The sequence below is a fragment of the Pteropus alecto genome, unplaced genomic scaffold (assembly GCF_000325575.1).
Source record: "Pteropus alecto unplaced genomic scaffold, ASM32557v1 scaffold8, whole genome shotgun sequence".
NCBI lineage: Eukaryota > Metazoa > Chordata > Mammalia > Chiroptera > Pteropodidae > Pteropus > Pteropus alecto.
The window spans coordinates 252,621-270,027 of NW_006494609.1; the positions used below are offsets into that span (position 1 = coordinate 252,621).

Sequence of the window (17,407 nt, forward strand, 5' to 3'; positions counted from 1 at the left end):
GGCGGCGGCGGCGGCGGCGCCGGGTGGGGATGGGGTCGCAGACGCTGCAAATCCTCCGGCAGGGGGTGTGGGCCGCGCTCAGCGGAGGCTGGTACTACGACCCGCACCAGGCCACCTTCGTGAACGCGCTGCACCTCTACCTGTGGCTCTTTCTGCTCGGCCTGCCCTTCACCCTGTACATGGTGAGTGTGGGGGCGGGGAGGAGGGTGGCTCCTTCGCCGTGGGGGCTGGCAGGGGAGCGCCGGGGTTCCAGAGTCCGGCGGGCGGTCGCGCCCTCTTCTGCCTTCCCCGCGCGCGCAGCCCACCGTCCTGCGACCCCCGCCCCTCGGAGTCCGCATCCCCGCTCGCTGTCATGCTCCCCTCCCCCACGCCACTCCCCACTCCTCGCTCGGGTTTCCCCTACTCCGGTGATGACAGGAGAAACGAAACAGCAGCAGCCCCCAGCTCCCGCCCCCGTGCGCGCTGCGGGCGTAGTGGGAACTAGTAGCTTCCTAGGCCCATTCGTGGGGGAGCCCCGAACCCGTAGCCCCTCGTTTTTCCACACGGCTGGGCAGAGCCCGAGCGGGGCTCCCTGTCCTTCGCGTGCTGTGGTAGGCTCCGAGCATTCTGCTGCTTGGCCGTCGCCGCATTGCTCCTTGGCCCGCGTGCTTATTTGCGCTCCGTTCCTCGGGCGCCGGGCACCTCTGCGCTCTCCCTTCACCCGAGGCAGTTCTCGCTCCTCCTCTCCGGGGAGAACCCTCCCTCCACCTCGCCCCTAATCCGCGTGCGGGGCCTTCCGAGCGGGGGAAGAGTCTGTGCCGCTCTGTTTGGAATGTGTCCGTGGGTCGTCCGGGCTCTTACTCGCAAATAGGTGGTGGTTGAAAACCTAGCTCTTAACCTTCCTGCCTCTAAAAATCATTGTTTTTGCTTGCTTACCACTGGTTATTTTCAGTTCATTTCCGTGGTCTGTGGCAGTTGTTTCCAGGCCAGCTTTGGGGGAAAAGAAGCGGGGGAGAAATGGGGAATCTGGCTGGCATTTCAGCAGATTTGTTTGGGTTGGTTCAAGGCCTTTTACTGATTGGCAAAAGGAAAGTACTGCCTGTTGCTGTATTCAGTAAACGATCAGCTTCTCTCAACGATCTAGATTTTTAAAGCTCTATTTCACTGAAAGTTGTAAGCGCATTTTTTTTTTTTTAACACATTAGATTAGGGAAGGGCATTAGGGAAACTGAGGTGAAAGAGGTGATACTTAAGCTTCCGTTAAATTTTTTTAAGTAACGTAATGGAGGAAAGGACGGTGACTTTGTTTTAGGAGAATTCCTTTGTAGACATTTCTGCTAACTTTGTGGTTCTTCGTGGAGTAAGGGTGCTGGATTAGGAAATCTGGGAATTTCTAAAAAGTGCTAAAGGTGAGGACATCCAATTCTTTCCTAAGAGAACCTCATTTTCACTAATTGGCAGGAGAGGTGCTTGCTTGGGGAAAGATGCGGTAAATTTCACTTTCACAAGCAGATTTTAATTTTTCATTGAAATTATTTTGAAGAGACTTACTGCTTGAGTTTAAAAGACCATTTAAAAAAGATGCTGGTGTGGGAAGAGAGGGGAGGTAGACAGGTAAAGGGGGTCAAATATAAAGAGGTAGGAGGAGAGCGAAGTGGGTAAAGGGGATTAAATATATGGTAGCTGAAGGAAACTGGACTTTGGGTGGTAAACACAATAGAATATATAGATGTCAAATTATAATGTACACCTGAAAATTATGTAATTGTATTAACCAGTGGTACCCCAATAAACTTAATTTAAAAAGTAAATAAAAAACAATAATTAAAAAAAATAAAGATGCTGGTGACTGGTGACTATTTTTTACGGAACTTGTTCAATCTTTTCCCATTCTGAAAATTTATCACCAAGTATTATAATTTTCAAATAATTCTGGCCTACGGAGTTCAGTTTGCACTTTTGTACCTTCCAGGAATATGACATCATTAATGAACAGGTTAATTACTTTGGATATAAGAATCCTCAGGCTGTCACAGAGCTTTCATAGCAGATTTCTCTTGTATCCAGAATTGTAAATTTAAAACCGAAACTGATTCTTAAAGTGTAAGGATTAGTTGGCTCGTGTCCCAGTGTTAGGTTTCCATATTAGCATGTGAACTGTGCTTGTGGCTAAATCTCTTTTTGAATTTAACAAACATTACTAAAGAAAACTTGGAGCAAATAAGAAGCAATACCTTGAGTTTTTTGCTTCATTTTGGGAGTTCAGTTAAATTTAATTCACAAATAAATATTTGAGTGTTAACTATGTACTGGGCAGTTCATTGGATTCTGGGAAAATAAAATTGCTTCTCTGACTTTCTTGTCTCAGTTTATGGCAACTCTCCTTAAACCTTTAAAAAGCTCTCTTTGATTCTCTCTCTTCACATTCAGTTCAACAAATCTGGGTTCTGTCTTCCGAACCTAACTAGAATCCAGCTAGTCGTCATCATTACACCCTTGGTTCAAGCCACCATTACGTCTCTTCTGGATTATTGCAGTGTTCTAATGAGGCTCTCTGCTTCCATTCTTTATTCTCTATTCTATATACAGAAATCTGAGTGATTCTTTAAAATATAAGTCAGATCATTGCATCTCTGCTCTCAGAGCCTGTCCTCCCATGCATCTGTTGTATTCCACCCCCATATATTTGTCTTCTTACAATTTTTCCCACACAGCTGTGTTTCTTCTACCTTGTGGCCTTTGTATTTGTTCTTTCTGCTCTGTCTGGATGACTCCTTTCCTCCAGATACCTGTGTGACTTGCTCCACTTCTTTCAGCTTTCAGTTACATGTGAGGCTTTTCCCGATATCCTGTGTAAAATACCAACTTCCCAACTCCTACAATACTTCCTAGCCCTCCTACCCTCCGTTATTTGATAGCACTTATCATGAGTTGATATATATTTATTTACTTAGTCTCTTTTATATCATTGGAATATAAGCTCTAAGAGATCAGAGACTATTTTGTTCACTACTGTATTGTCAGGACCTAGATCAGTGCCAAGCACATAGTAAGTACTCAAATATTAAATGAATGATTAGAAACGAATAACACAGAGCTTTTGCTTTCAAGGAAGTTAAAGTCTAGCTTTGGGATAGTGAACAATTCTAAGCATTAGAACTGCTGTGGAAAAGTGAGTACACACTGACCCTGAGCTTCAAGTCAGGGAATGATCTTAGTCTAGGGGCAGTCAGCAAAGAGGATTTGTAAACATATAAGGAAACATGCTACTACTACAGTATTGAGGTAGATAGTTTGAAGTATACACTTGAAGCAAAACCCAACATGCCATGTTAAAATCTCAGTTTTAGGTTATTATTTGTATGTTCTTCCAATAATAATGACAGATAATAACTATTAAGTATGTATATAGGTTTTTATCCCAAACCCTCTGTCCTCATTTTATTGATGAAGATACCTGAGGTTTAGCCATCAGTGACTAGTTTGTGACCTTAGGCAGATCGTGAGCTGAGATTTGATTCACAGGCAGCCATTTTTTTTTTTTTTTTTTAAAGAGCCAAAGTCAGAAGAGGTAGTACTGTAGTACCTTGAATTAGGAAGAGTCTTAGGACTCTTTTTTTTTTTTTTTAAACATCTATTTTGTTTGGGTAAATGCAGTCAGTGCTTTTCTGTTTTTGTTTTTAGTTTAAAAAATTTTTTATTGAATGTGACATTTTGTAAATTTAAGGTGTACAACTTGTTACTTTGATACATTTATATATTATAATTTGATTGCTGTTGTGATATTTACATAACATGATTATAGTATATTATTGTGTGCATTTATTACACTCTGCATTTATTACTCTCTCGCTTATTTACTACTAGTTGGAAGATTGTACCCTTCAACAATATCACTCTTAACTCCACCTGTCATCCCCTGGTAACCACCATTTATTCTCTTTTTTGTTTTTAAATGGGTTCGGCTATTTTAGATTCCATATATAAGTGATATCATGTTGTATTTTTCTTTCTTTGTCTGACTTATCTCACTTAGCATAATATGCTCAGATCTTAGGACTTTTTGCATAGTATTCAGACACTTGCTATTAGTTTTTGTGGGTACTTTGAAAGGTGGAATTTATAGTTTCTGCAGTTATAAAACTTTTAAGTAGTGAAAGTCAAGAAGGAATTTTTTCTTCTTCCATTGTCTTTTCTGTTTCTCTTAAGGCATTCACCCTATTTTATCTTGTTACAGTTATTTTTATACAGGACATGTCAGATAGTGAGCTTTGTGAGTATGAGCTTTGTGGCATTTTTGTATGCTGGAAAGCAGACTGGAATTGCTGTTATCTTGATTTGTGTGTTTTCACTCTGTTGTTGATTGATTGTGTGTCCTTTGGGCAGGACTCTCCACCTTTTGTGAACCTCATTTATGAGCTATTTCATGGGTATTTTGTAAGAAAATATTTATGAAATAGAAGAAATATGCACTTGTGCATGTCCATTCTGATGCAGAAGATCTAGAGTGTGGCACATTAATTTGTATTTTATAAACATCCAGGTCAGTTTAAAGAATGTGATCAACATGTCCCTAATTCCCAGGTCCTGACATATTCAGTGGCCTCCTCAGCATCTCCTCTTGACTGTCTTATAGGCATCTCAAAGGTATCATTTCTAAAACCATTTTTGATTCCCCACTAAACCTACCACTCCGCCACCACAAAACTTGTTTTCTTACTCTTTCTTTGCCACCTTAGTCAGTGGCACCATCTTGTATCTATTTGCTCATGCCATCCTCCTCCCCCTTGCCTTATGAGCAAATCTTATCAATTCTACTGTCAGATCATCTCCTTTCTTTCCACTTCCTGTTCCACACTAATTTTTTGTCTGCACTACTACATTAGCTTCTATTCTTGCCCTTTTATAAATATTTCTCCACAAAGTAAATGACAGCAGTCTGTTCATGTCATTTCCCCTCCTCCTTTGATATCCTTTAATAATTTTCTTTTGTATTTAGAATAAAATCTAACATCCTTACCAAGGCCCCGCCAAAGCCAGTTCTGCCTTTGTCTGCAGCTTGTGCAGTTTTCCCACTGTGCTGTAGTCACACTGGCCTCCTTTTTGTTACTTCAACCTACTGAGCTTGTTCCTACCGCCAGGCCCTCTTTCCTCTTGCTCCTTGCAGGGCTGGCTGCTGCTTGGTCTTTAGGGCTGTGCTTAAATGTTATCTCCTCATAGATGCCTGACCTGATAACCATAAACAAGTTCTGTTTTTTCCATCATTCCATCTTGTAACTGTCTTCCGTAGTGCTTATCACATATTTACATTTTTGTTTTTTTTTTACTTATTTGCTATCTCTAACATTCCTCCCCCTCCTCCCCCCAATACTTCATAAATTCTATGAGGGCAGGGGCCAGTCTGATTTATTCTGCAGTGTCTACTCATGTGTTTGGCCTATATTAGATTCTAAATAAATATTTGTTGAATGAATTTTGTATTATCTATGTGAATCTTCTTTTGTCTTAGCAACTTAACTGATATAGAATAGTTGGAAGTGGAAGCCTGTATTATATGGTGGAGTCACATTTTATTTGGGGGTTAGGTTCAATATCAGAGTGTAAGCCATAAATCAAATATAGAATTATTGAAAAATAAAATACAGAATGACTCCTGAAAAACCCTAAGTCATAGTGCAGCATATATAGCTTTTTGTAGTTACACATACATATACGTATATGTGATATATACAATATTATATACTGTGTAAATCTTTGGACATATGTATTCAGAAACTAAACCATTCATATAAAATTTATGAAGGTTTCAACTTTTTCTTCCTGTTTATTTTATTGTTATTTTCTGTAGCTGATCTTTATCATCTACAGAATGATAAATCCTTTATTAGCGAGGATTTCTCCAGGGCCCTCAAGTCATTTTCCAAAGGTTTAAAAATATTTTAAAGATCAGTGTAAACAAGATTGTTATGATGATTAAAACTGAAGTCTTCCTATTACTTAAAAAGTTTTGAGTTAGGAAAGTTATTGTATTATAAATTAGCAATTAAAAACATGATTACTTAGTATTAGAGTATTTTCTGTGTCCTTAGGAAAAGTTTAATGAATAGTAGATGGTCTGTTTTGACCTGTATTCTGTGCCTTTTCTTACCAGTATTTTCAATATTTAGTAGTGAGATTGATATAATTTCTATGAAATTTGCTATGGCACAGATATTGCTCTTATCTCTCTGTTATGTCACCAATAATAAATTAAAGCTACATTGTCCAAAGGTGATTTACAAATGCAGTTTCCAAGAAAGCAGCCATGTTGTCAGCTTGTAGAAAAACTTGTGAATTTACAAAAGGTTTGTGTCTTTTTTTAAGGGTGGAATGCCATTTAAGAAATTACTCCAAGTTGTAAAATCATTTGGCAATTGAAAAACTAGGAAAGTTCCTAATTTTTCTAGTTTTTGAATACATAGATTTTAGTTTTCTCTAGCTGACTTTACTGAAAGTTAAATAATGTTTTTCCAACATTTTCTCATGAGAATTTCCAGACTTATAGAAAAGTTGAAAGAGTACACACCACCTGGATTCTACAATTTTTATTACATGTCTTTTTCTGTGCATTCCTCTATCAAGACTTTTTTTTTTTAGAGGGATGCGTGTGAAGTTACGGACATCAGTATAGATCATCCCAAATACTTCAGCATGTGTACTATTAGCTAGAGTTCTAAAAGTTACAAACCCTCCATGAATCAATCATTGGATGAATTTTGGTTTTTGATAAGTGAATAGCCCTGTTTTGTACCAACTCATCATGTTGTAGAACATTAGCATCACCCAGAAAGTTCTCGCTTGTCCTTCCCAGTCAGCCCTCTCACCCTTGTTCTGATTTTTTTCCATCCTTGTTTAGCTTATCCTCTTCTAGAACTTCACATAAATGGAGTCATGTAGCATATACTTTGTGTAAGTCTTTTTCACTTAGCATAATGTTTTCGAGATTCATCCGTGTTGTGTATATTAGTAGCTTGTTCCTTTTTATTGCTGAGCAGTATTCCTTTGTATGAGTATACTACAAAACTGTAGTATTCGTTTTTATCCATTCTCCTGTAGATGAGGACCTCTTTCCAGTTTTTGGCTATTATGTAAAAGATGTCACTCTAACATGAGGGTAGCTTTTATCAGCACTCAGGGAAATTGGAAAACTTAACTGAATATCAAAAACATTTTCTCTTCCCAAATAAGACTATGTTTTAATTTAAAAGAAATTAATGATAAGTGTGTTCTTCATCCTCTTATGAAATTTTAGTAGATTTTAATACTATACTTTTATTTACTCAATGTTTAGATTTTTCTCTATTTTGTCAATTCAGTAGAACCTTTTCAAATATATGTATGCTGTCAGAAATTATAGATAAGTAAAAAGAAAGTAAAAAAGAAAATAACCACGTGCAATCTCATTCGCTCATTCTGTTGAACATTTTAGTAATCAAAAATGTATTTGGAGCTTATAAATACATATGCTTATTTTTACAAAAATGGGCTATAAAATTTGTACTGTTTCGAAGCCTCCTAGTTTCACTTGATTATAAATTGTGAATGTTTCTGTATGGGAAAATAACAGTTTTAGTATCTCAGTAGTAGACCATAGTGTGGATGTGTTACAGTGTATTAATCATTTTCCTGTTACTGGTTATGTAGGTTGTAGTTTTTAGCTATTTAGAAAACACTAGGGTGAGTATTTTTGTAAGTTAAATCTTTGTATCAGTCTTTTGTATCAATTCCTAGAAGTAGACTTGTCGGATTAAAGGATAAGTGTATTTTTCTTTGATAAATAATTCATTTTACAAACATTGAGTGAATCTTTATGTGAGAAAGTATGGATGAAAGAAAGAGAAATTAATAGTTAATAGTATGAGTTTCCTGCGAAAGGCAAAGTAGGTAAGGGATCATTCTCAAAAGGGAGGAAGGAAGGAGATAAAGATGAATACTGATAGAAGGGATAAACCGTTGGTGGCGAAAGTTGAGATCTACCTTTTATGATTTGTGTAATCTCCTTGAAGTACAGGATGAGTGTTTTCTGTTGAGAGTGAAGAGAGAGATGAAGAGGATATTCAAGATTTGAGGAGGATCCTCTAGAAGGTGAAATGCTATCTTTATTTTTGGAGAGTGGAAAAGTGAACTGATTGGCATGAGGTGGTAGGATTGCCAGGCAATTTTGAAGTTGCTTTTGAGTTTGGAGAACATGAGTTTAGAGTGTTGAAGAGAAATGTTCAAGAGAGAGATTTGGGGTAAAATTTACTTGGAAGTTATCAGCATTGTAGAGGATAATCTAAAATGTAGAGTAGATAAGATCTGGGGGAAAAGTATAATTCATTAAAAAAATGGCTCCAACAGAACTCCAAGGCCCAACATCAGTTAAAAATCAGCAAAGGAGACAAGATGAATAAGGAAAATGAAGAGAGGAACCAATTACAGAAGCCAAGGTAAGAAAGTATTTTGAAAAGAAGAAAATGGTTGAAAATACCAAATTGCCTTCCCGAAAGGTAGTGCTACTTTAAATTTTCATCAGTAGTATTAAGAGTACTGTCTTCCCACCTTTACTCAACACCTTCCAAAACAGGGTGTTAGTGTTGTAAATTTCTTATTCAATGGGATGTTGAATAAAATCACTTCAGTAATATTCTGTTTTTGATAATAGGCAGAATTTCCCTTAAAGTACTTTCAAATTTAGACTTTTCTTAATCCAAATTAAGGCTGTTTACCGCACTTATATATCACATAACTTTTATCTGATTTTTTTCTGTATTCTGTACTCAGATAAGTTTCACAGCAGGCGACTGATAAATAAGCAGAATTGTTTCTCTCAGAGGAGATTGGTTGCTTCTTTCTTTTATTTAATCTGAGTTGAATCAGATGGTTTCCCCCTGTCTCTGTGTGTAGCTGGGGAGGGCAGAGAATTATTTTGTACCTGGGACACCCAGGAATAGTAACACTAAAATAGTATACCATTTTATAGATTAGTGGTATGGAAAAGGGCAGATTACAGCAAGCATTCTGTAGATTTTACTACTGTTGACTTCTTTAGCATATAGGTGAATTTTACCAAATCATAGTGAATAAGTAGCTACTAATTCCAGTTCCTCTGGTTCTTCTGCCTGTTGGTTAAATGCTTTCTTTAGTAGAATTGTAAAAACAGATCAGACTTTCCTTCTCTTCCTTTATTATTAGAACTCAAGGGGTTGCATCTTTTATAACTTGCACTGTTGCTTTGTGTTATGATAAGAAAGAAAAGAAAACCTGGGGAAAAGCAAGCCATTTCCTTTCGAGGTATTACGGGGAAAAAAAAAGCCCTATTCTGCAGTGCTTTGTACAAACCAAATAGAACTCTTTGAGTGCCAACTGCCCTAAGAATAGGCAGGAAGATTAGTCACAGATTTGAGAAGCTTGAATCATATATCTGGCTGTTTTGCTTTTGCTTTCCCTGCTCACTCCCTAAGTGTTGTCTAGACATAAACTAAACAGATTCAACCACTGTAGTTAACATCTTTAAAAACTTTGTATTTTGAAATAATTTTAGATTTACGGAAGAGTTGCAAAAATAGTGTAGAGAGTTCTTGTATACCCTTTGCACAGTTTCCTCTAATGTTAAAATGTAATGTAACCATGGAGCATTTATCAAAGTTAAGACATTAACATAGATATAGTACTATTAACGAACTATGGACTTTATTTGGATTTCACCACTTTTCCACGAATGGTCTTCCTTTTCTATTTCAGGATCCAATCCAGGATAATATATTGCATTTAGTATCAGCATCTTTAATACTTTTTTTTTACATTGTTTCCCTTACAAAGCTGTGATTCTATTCTTTAAGGAATTTTACAGTTTATAACAATTTATCAAATTGTGTCATAAGAAAAATTAGTAAAGAGTTTTATGTTTGTGATAGATTCGTTTTATTTTATTTAATTTTTTATTTTATTTTTTTAAGGCAAGGCAACCTTTGGTTGACCTCACAGATTGCAAGGACTTTGTCAGCTTACATTCCCTTATTTTTTTTATTTTTTTTTACGCCTACAGCACCTGGTCTTAGGTGGTCTCCCATCCAAGTACTAACCAGGCCCAACCCTGCTTAGCTTCCAGTATCAGATGGGATCGGGCTTGTTCAAGGTTGCTTGGCTGTGGACTGATAAGATTCATTTTAAATGGACAAAAGAGGACAATATTTTGAATGATTTTTAAGTCACGCATTAACTATTAACCTATGTTAGGCTATTTAAAATTGATATGGTTTACATATGAAGATTTGTATGAAATGAAGTAATCTTAAGATGAAGAAAACTTTAGACTTCATTTATGCAGATGGACATACCATTTGTCTTAGCTTCCTGTATAATGCTTTTCCTTAATTTATAAATTGGAGGCAATGAGACAACCATCCATATTACAAGGTAGAATATGACTAATTCCTATGTGTCATAAAGTTCTCAGGAATTGGAAGGAGCGTCCAGTTATTTCCTAGAGAGATTTATGTAGAGGATAATTCATACATTCAAAATGTTTACGCTGGGCTCTGTGGTAGGCCTTATGGTGGGGGACTTTCATGAGGTTTGTTATTAGTGCTGGAACAGCGTTTCCCATAATCTTCCCATGAGGCAAATTAATCTTCGTTCTGGGGAAAAGATTTTTATTAAAAGAATGTATGTTCTTGGGTGTAGTGGTGTGCTCTGCTATCAAGTATCTTATTGTAATATATTCAATAGATTAAGGCTTTCTCAGTGCCTTATTTTTTAGTTTCTCAATATTATTTATGACCATATTATTACTGTTCCTGGTTAGTATCTAGAATGGTTAAAAGAAAGGATGTAAAACAGTTAAGAAAACCCCAATAAATCAATTATTATTTGCACTAAGTAGTATTCTGTTTTATTTATGCTGTAATGTATATTACAGATGATTTTCACAAGCATCAGAAAACCTTAAGACAGAATCCAAGTGAACTTTGTAGGGGAGTAAAGGGTTTTTTTGGACATTTTAGTAATAAAATCCACATTTCAAAGATATTTTTAAGTGAGAGTAAATATTATTAAAAAAAATTATACTGTGTTATCAAAAGTTTTACTTTTTTTCAGCTCTTTATGTCACAAGAATATTAAAGTATACAGTAAGTGCTATTGAAGAAAAAGCTTAAAGTAATCTTAGTTTTCCAGTTTCTTTATGTGAAGATTTTTAAATGAACAAGAAAGTTGAAATAATAATAAATACACGATCACCCATATCTCTACCAAGATTCAACATTTATGAACCTTTTTAACAAAAATCATATTTGCTTCAACTGTATACCAATGCATGATACCTATATATATGCTATATATAGATCCACACACACACATATCTATACACGCATTTTTCTCTAAACACAGACACATCTATATATCTGATGCTTTACCCCTAATGCTTCAGGCTTCATCTCCTTAACAGTCGTAACACCCTTATCACATTGAAGATGATTAAGAATAATTCTCTTCATATCTAACATCTAGTTCATATTTAAATTTCCCCAATTATCCCCCAAATGTCATCTATCACCAGTTTTTCCAGTCTGGGGATCCAGTTAGAGTTTAGTCATTTCTCCCCTATCCAATTGACCTTTAAAAAGTCTAGGGTAATTAATCTTATAAAATGTTCTACGTTATGGATTTATCTAATTGTGATATCATTTTCTCCTCTCTATTGTCTGTAGTTCCTGTAAGCTTAAACCTTATTGTCCAAAGTTATAGTTTTTTAGAATTTATAAATTTTAACATGATATTGCAAATTTCCCTTTCATTTTTGCTTTGCCTTTGATTTAGTAATCTTAAACAGTTACCAACATGTTTATAGTATTTTTTTTTGTTGTTCACATCATTATGCATTGTCAGTGTTACTCAAGTTTTTATTGTGTATCTGTTTTGGCTTGCTTCATTTTAAAATATGTATCTGTAGGTAAAATAAGGAAAGTCAAATAACATCACAGAGTACACCACATTGACACGTGGCTTTCAGCTAATTAAAACTTTATATATTTTTGCTTACTAATAGGGGTAAGGAGGATTAGAATTCTTCACGGATGGTTTCAAACTACATACCCCCACTCCTCTGCTCATCTCATTTCCTTCTGTAGCAAGATGCATATCACAACACAGGCTAGAGTGAGGGATAATCCTGAATTTGCCTTTTTTTTTTTTTAAAGGAATTTATTCAGCTTTTGAAGATTATTAGGAATTCTTTGTATATTCCTAACTTGTGACTGTCATGCTACTGCACTTGCGAATTGCTGAATTATTGCACATGACACAGACTTCTACACAGGTGATGACATGAGACAGAGCTGACATTACTTTTTTTCTTAAACAAACAAACAAACAAACAAACCCACCCACTGTCTAATAACTGGGAATTAACTTGCCTGAGGTCCTGTTTTGCTCCACTCCAATAAATCAGTGTCTGGGAGAGGAATTGGGCCTGCAAATTTTGAAAAACAACTCCTCCTAAATGTACCAATAGAAAAAAACTGATAGGTGATTCTGATGGGTACCTCAAGTTAACAGTCACTACCCTGTGAGGTCTTTGTCTGTTATTCGTGAGTGTCTGAAAATACCTTATTGATTCTTGCTTCAGCTGCTCGTTTAACCCAGCTCCCTTTTTTTCAGCAGTGAATAAATTACTGAATAATTTTGATTCTGGCTACAGTGGAGACCTTCATGGTACTACTAATAATAATGCTTATATAGTGCTTTTTACCCATTATAGTGTATTCCTCAAGCATTCCACCTTCCAGTTAAAAACCATTATTAGGTTTTTATCATGAAAATATTAGCTGTAGAGACTATTCCAGGTGATACTCAAGTATATATAGTCCAAAGCAAAAGCAAACAATATTGTGATAATACTGTGGTGTACTTTTGTAGATACAGGATTTTACTTGTGGGAGTTTATAGCATAGGTTTCTAGAAAAGAAGTTGCTAAGTCAGAGTATTTACATTTAAATTAAATTAGATATTGCCAAATTATGCCTCAAAAAAAGTTTTACCAATCTATATTCTCACCAGTAATGAAAGGACCTTTTTCTCTTTGTTCTCACCAACATCGATTATTATGAATCTTTTTCAAAGAGATGGTGTAAAGTGGCGTCTTGTTTTAATTTCTGTTTTCTTAATAAGTTCTTTGTCTTTTCATACGCTTAGTAGACATATCTTTTTTCTTTTAACTGCTTTTTGTACCCTTTGTCCTTTTTAGAAAGCCTTATTCTAAGTGATTTTTGAGAGCCTTTTGTACGTATGTAAATTAGCTTTGTCAGATATTACATTTTTCTCCTAATTTGTCTTTTAACTTTGATTGTGTTTTTTGAACATGTAAATTTAACATTTTCTGTGGTCATTTACTAGTTTTCTTCATGTAATAAAGACTTTCCCTATTAAAAGGTCATAAAAAATTTACATATATATCTAATAATTTTTAAATTTGGGAATAATTTTGTATGGTTAAATAATAGTATACAGCTCTAAAAGGTGGTGAAAATTTGCTGTTTTACATATGCCTACTTTTCTCTCAGTTTTTCACCTGCACTACCCTTTTATAAAAACCACTGTGAATAGTTTTTTATGAATCCCAGCAGAGCACACAGATGCAAATTCAAATATGTCTATCATTTTCCCCCACCAGGCTATTCTATATATTGCATTTTCCCCCACTTATTTTATCTTAAACATATATACAAAAGAGTTTCTTCAGTTTTTTAAAATAGATATATTCTTGACATGCATTAGTTTCAGGTGTACAATATAATGATTTGATATTTCTATAAATTGTGACATGATCACCACAATAAGTCTAGTTAATATGCATCACCACACATATTTTTTTTCTTGTGATAAGAACTTTTAAGATCTACTCTCTACAACTGTCAGATACGGAATACAGTATTATTAACTATAGTTACCATGCTGTACATTACATCCCCATGACTTACTTATTGTATAACTGGAAGTTTGTACCTTTTGACCTCCTCCTCCCACCCCCTGGCTTCTGGCAACCACTTAGTCTGTTCTGTGTATCTATGAGCTCCATTATTTGTTTTGTTTTGTTTTTAGATTCCACATATAAGCGAGATCATATGGTATTGGTCTTTCTTTGTCTGATTTATTTCACTTAACATGATGCCATCAACGTCCATTTATGTTGTTGCAAATGCCAAGATTTCCTCCTTTTTTATGGCTGAATAATAGTCTATTGTATATACATACTACATTTCCTTTATTCATTCCTCCATCAATGGACACTTAGGTTGCTGCCATATCTTGGCTATTGTAAATACTTTGAATGGAGTTGAGCAGCTTTTTATAAGCTTGGGTCTTTTTTTTCATGGGTTTTTTTTTTTTTTTGTGAACATCATGTGCCTTATCCATTTTCTACTTGGTTTATTTTTATTGCTATCTAAGAGCTTTTGTATGTTAAGGAGATTAGTCCTTGTAATGCATTTGCAAATATCTAATAGTTTTATGGTTTAGCCCATTTGGAATTAGTTTTTCTGTAAGTAATGGGTGAGTGTCTAGTTAAAAAAAATTTTTTTTTTGATAGACAGTTGTCTCAGTCAACCTAATTTATTAAACAGTTTCATCTCTTTCTCAGTAGTTTAAATGTCACCTTTGTCATTGTATGAGTTCCCACTGGGTATTTGCATTTTCTGTTTTATCAGTTTGTCTGTTCTTACATAAATACCATATTTTTTAGTAACCCTAGTTTTATATATTAATATGTTTTTCTTTCATAGTAGTGGTCTTTCTTTATTCTTTCTTGTCATTGTTTTCTTGGCTATTCTTGCATATGTATTCCTCCATTTTGTTAAGTCTCCCAGAGATGCCATTTAATTTTTGATCGAAAGGCATTGAATTTGTGGATTACTTTAGGGAGGGAAGTTTGACATTTTTATAATATTGAGTTAAGGTGATCTCTTCATTTCTCTTTTGTCCCTCAGTAGATTTTTTTTTCGTTAAAAGTTTTTTTATGTTAATATTGCACATTTCCCTTAGGATTATTATTCTTAGATAAGATTTTAGTTTCTAACATTAGAGTAAATGGAACCATTTCTTTCACTATGTTTCTAACTTGTCATTCACTGTCAGACTAGTATTTACCTTCATGTATTCTGAGATCACAAGTCTTATCTACCTTATCTTTTTTGTAGCTCCTCTCTGGTTCCTCTGCACCATCTCTACTCAGAAGTTTTTTTGTTTGCTTATCTTAGTTTTGTCACTATGTTGCTTAAATATTATTTAAAAATCACATACTTATGCTACGATGCCCATGTACTGTCTACTTTCAGGTTTTCTCAGTCTTTATCATAGCCCTGTGAAATGACGATAGCTGCTGTTATCACCATGTTACAGATGAAGAAATCCAGAGGCACCTAGAAGTTAAATCTCTGGCTCAGGGTTCTGCAGATTGCCTCTACTACTTTTTCCCTTTGACCTCAGGACTACCACCACAGTCACTGGCCACCAACTTCCTGTACACAGTCACACAAGATGCTTTTCTGATTAATCTGCTCTTGAAAGCCTATTGTGATTGATTTGAGATGAACTAAGATTCCCCACATCATTTTCAATATGTATTCTGAATCTAGAGCCCTCAGAGCAGCCCTTTCCATCACTGTCTAATTATATCCTTAATTTGGGCTCCCCTTTGACCAGCATATTTTGTGAATACAGTGGAAGTCCATTATAAAGGACAATGTTCTCCCGGGGATTTCATTATGATTCTCTCATGGACTTAAGGTGGGACAGTTTATCTCACTCATCATTTTGGAAAGACAGATTAGATAACCCTGTCCTGTGGCATGTATTATAAATGGATTTTATTAAAATTTAATGTCCTTTCACTTATTAGTCGAATGTGGGATTCTTTTTCTGCTACGTTTATATAAAATATTATTTCCTTCCTGCCACTGCCACTGCTATTACATGTGCTCCTTCACTCCCACTACAAAGATGAACCTTAAGAAGTCAGTTATGCAAAGATCTAAGGAAGGAATACGAACAGCTAAGTTTCTAAGTTGGGAATATAAAATTTAAAAATATTTACAATAGATTAAGTGAAAAATAAAATTATAAATGTCAAATAAAGTATTATTAGGTTGATATATATATACACTATATGTATAAATATATAAATACTAAGATTTATAAGTCATGCTTTGTCATTTAAACTTTATTCGTTTTGGTCTTGGTGTGAATAATTATTATACAATTATACAGAGATGAAATATTTGCTATCAGCCTGTATCCTGTTTATTACAGTTTTTTATGGACAAAATCTGGAACTGGAGTCCTTATGAATATGTATAGCAGCAAGAGAAGCAATTGCTGCTACTTTACTGCATGTTTCAAGTGTCAGAAGCTTTTTTTGGGAGATTTTAACCTAACTTTGGTACAGTGATGCGGTTGGTTCCTAGTGGATACAGGCCAGGGATGGTACTAAACATCCTATGATGCATAGGACAACACTCCCTGCATAAGATTATTTGTCCCAAAATGTCAACAGTGCTGAGGCTGGGAAACTTTGCTCTAGAGTATGCATTCTCAGTGGGTATAATGTTGCCCTCAGGGGAGTGAAAATTAGTTCTTGGCAGGGGGTAGTGGTGAAAAACTCTTTTTGAATAAAGTACAGATGTACATGCAGTACATACAGAAATATAGTGTGTCTGTGGTGGTAAAATTTCATGGGTATGGGAGTGGTTACAAAACCTGTACTTCTGTGTGATTTTCTGACACCAGATGTGTGATTCCTCCCCCATCCCCCACGCCCCACACACACATCAAGCAATTGCCTGAGACGCCAACTGGGTATCCTACCATTTGATTCATTTCTGACACCATCTACCTGGATGTAGGGTTAAGGCTAAGGCCTTTTTTCAGATGCCAGTCTCAAGTCCAGGTTGTCAACTGTGCTTCTAACCAATTGGCTATAAATCAGAGGTTCCCATGACCTCATCCTCAAGTTTGATTAATTTGCTAGAGCAGCTCACAAAACCCAGGAAAACAGTTTACTTGCTGTTTACCAGTTTCTCGTAAAAGGATATGATAAAGGAATTAGGTGAACATCCAGCTGGAAGGGCTGCATAGGGCAAGGTATGTGGGTAGAGGTGTAGAATTTTGATGCTCTTTCTAGGTGCGCCGCCCTTCAGCACCTCTATGAGTTCACCAACTTGGAAGCTCTCTGAATCCCATACTGTTGGGATTTCATGGAGGCTTCATCACGATCAATTATTTACTCCATTTCCAGCCCCTCTCCCCTCTGGAGAATGGGAGCGAGGTTGGAAATTCCAAGCTTCCAGTATTGCTTGATCTCTCGGGTGACCAGCCCCCAACCAGGAGCCCGTCCAGAGTCACCTCATTAGAACAA

General features: G+C 36.0%; 1 protein-coding gene across 5 annotated transcripts in view; it reads left to right on the forward strand.

The window, feature by feature from the left end:
• The first annotated feature begins 6 nt into the window (after positions 1–6).
• The window catches only part of PCNX1 (pecanex homolog 1), a 132,119-nt gene continuing 114,718 nt past the window's right edge, over positions 7–17,407 (forward strand). For all 5 annotated transcript variants that reach the window (XM_006925413.3, XM_015599644.2, XM_025042085.1 and 2 more), the window contains exon 1: positions 7–182. In XM_006925413.3, coding sequence (XP_006925475.1) covers positions 30–182 — 153 coding nt within the window. In that variant the 5' untranslated portion in view covers positions 7–29. The remainder of the gene's footprint in view (positions 183–17,407) is intronic.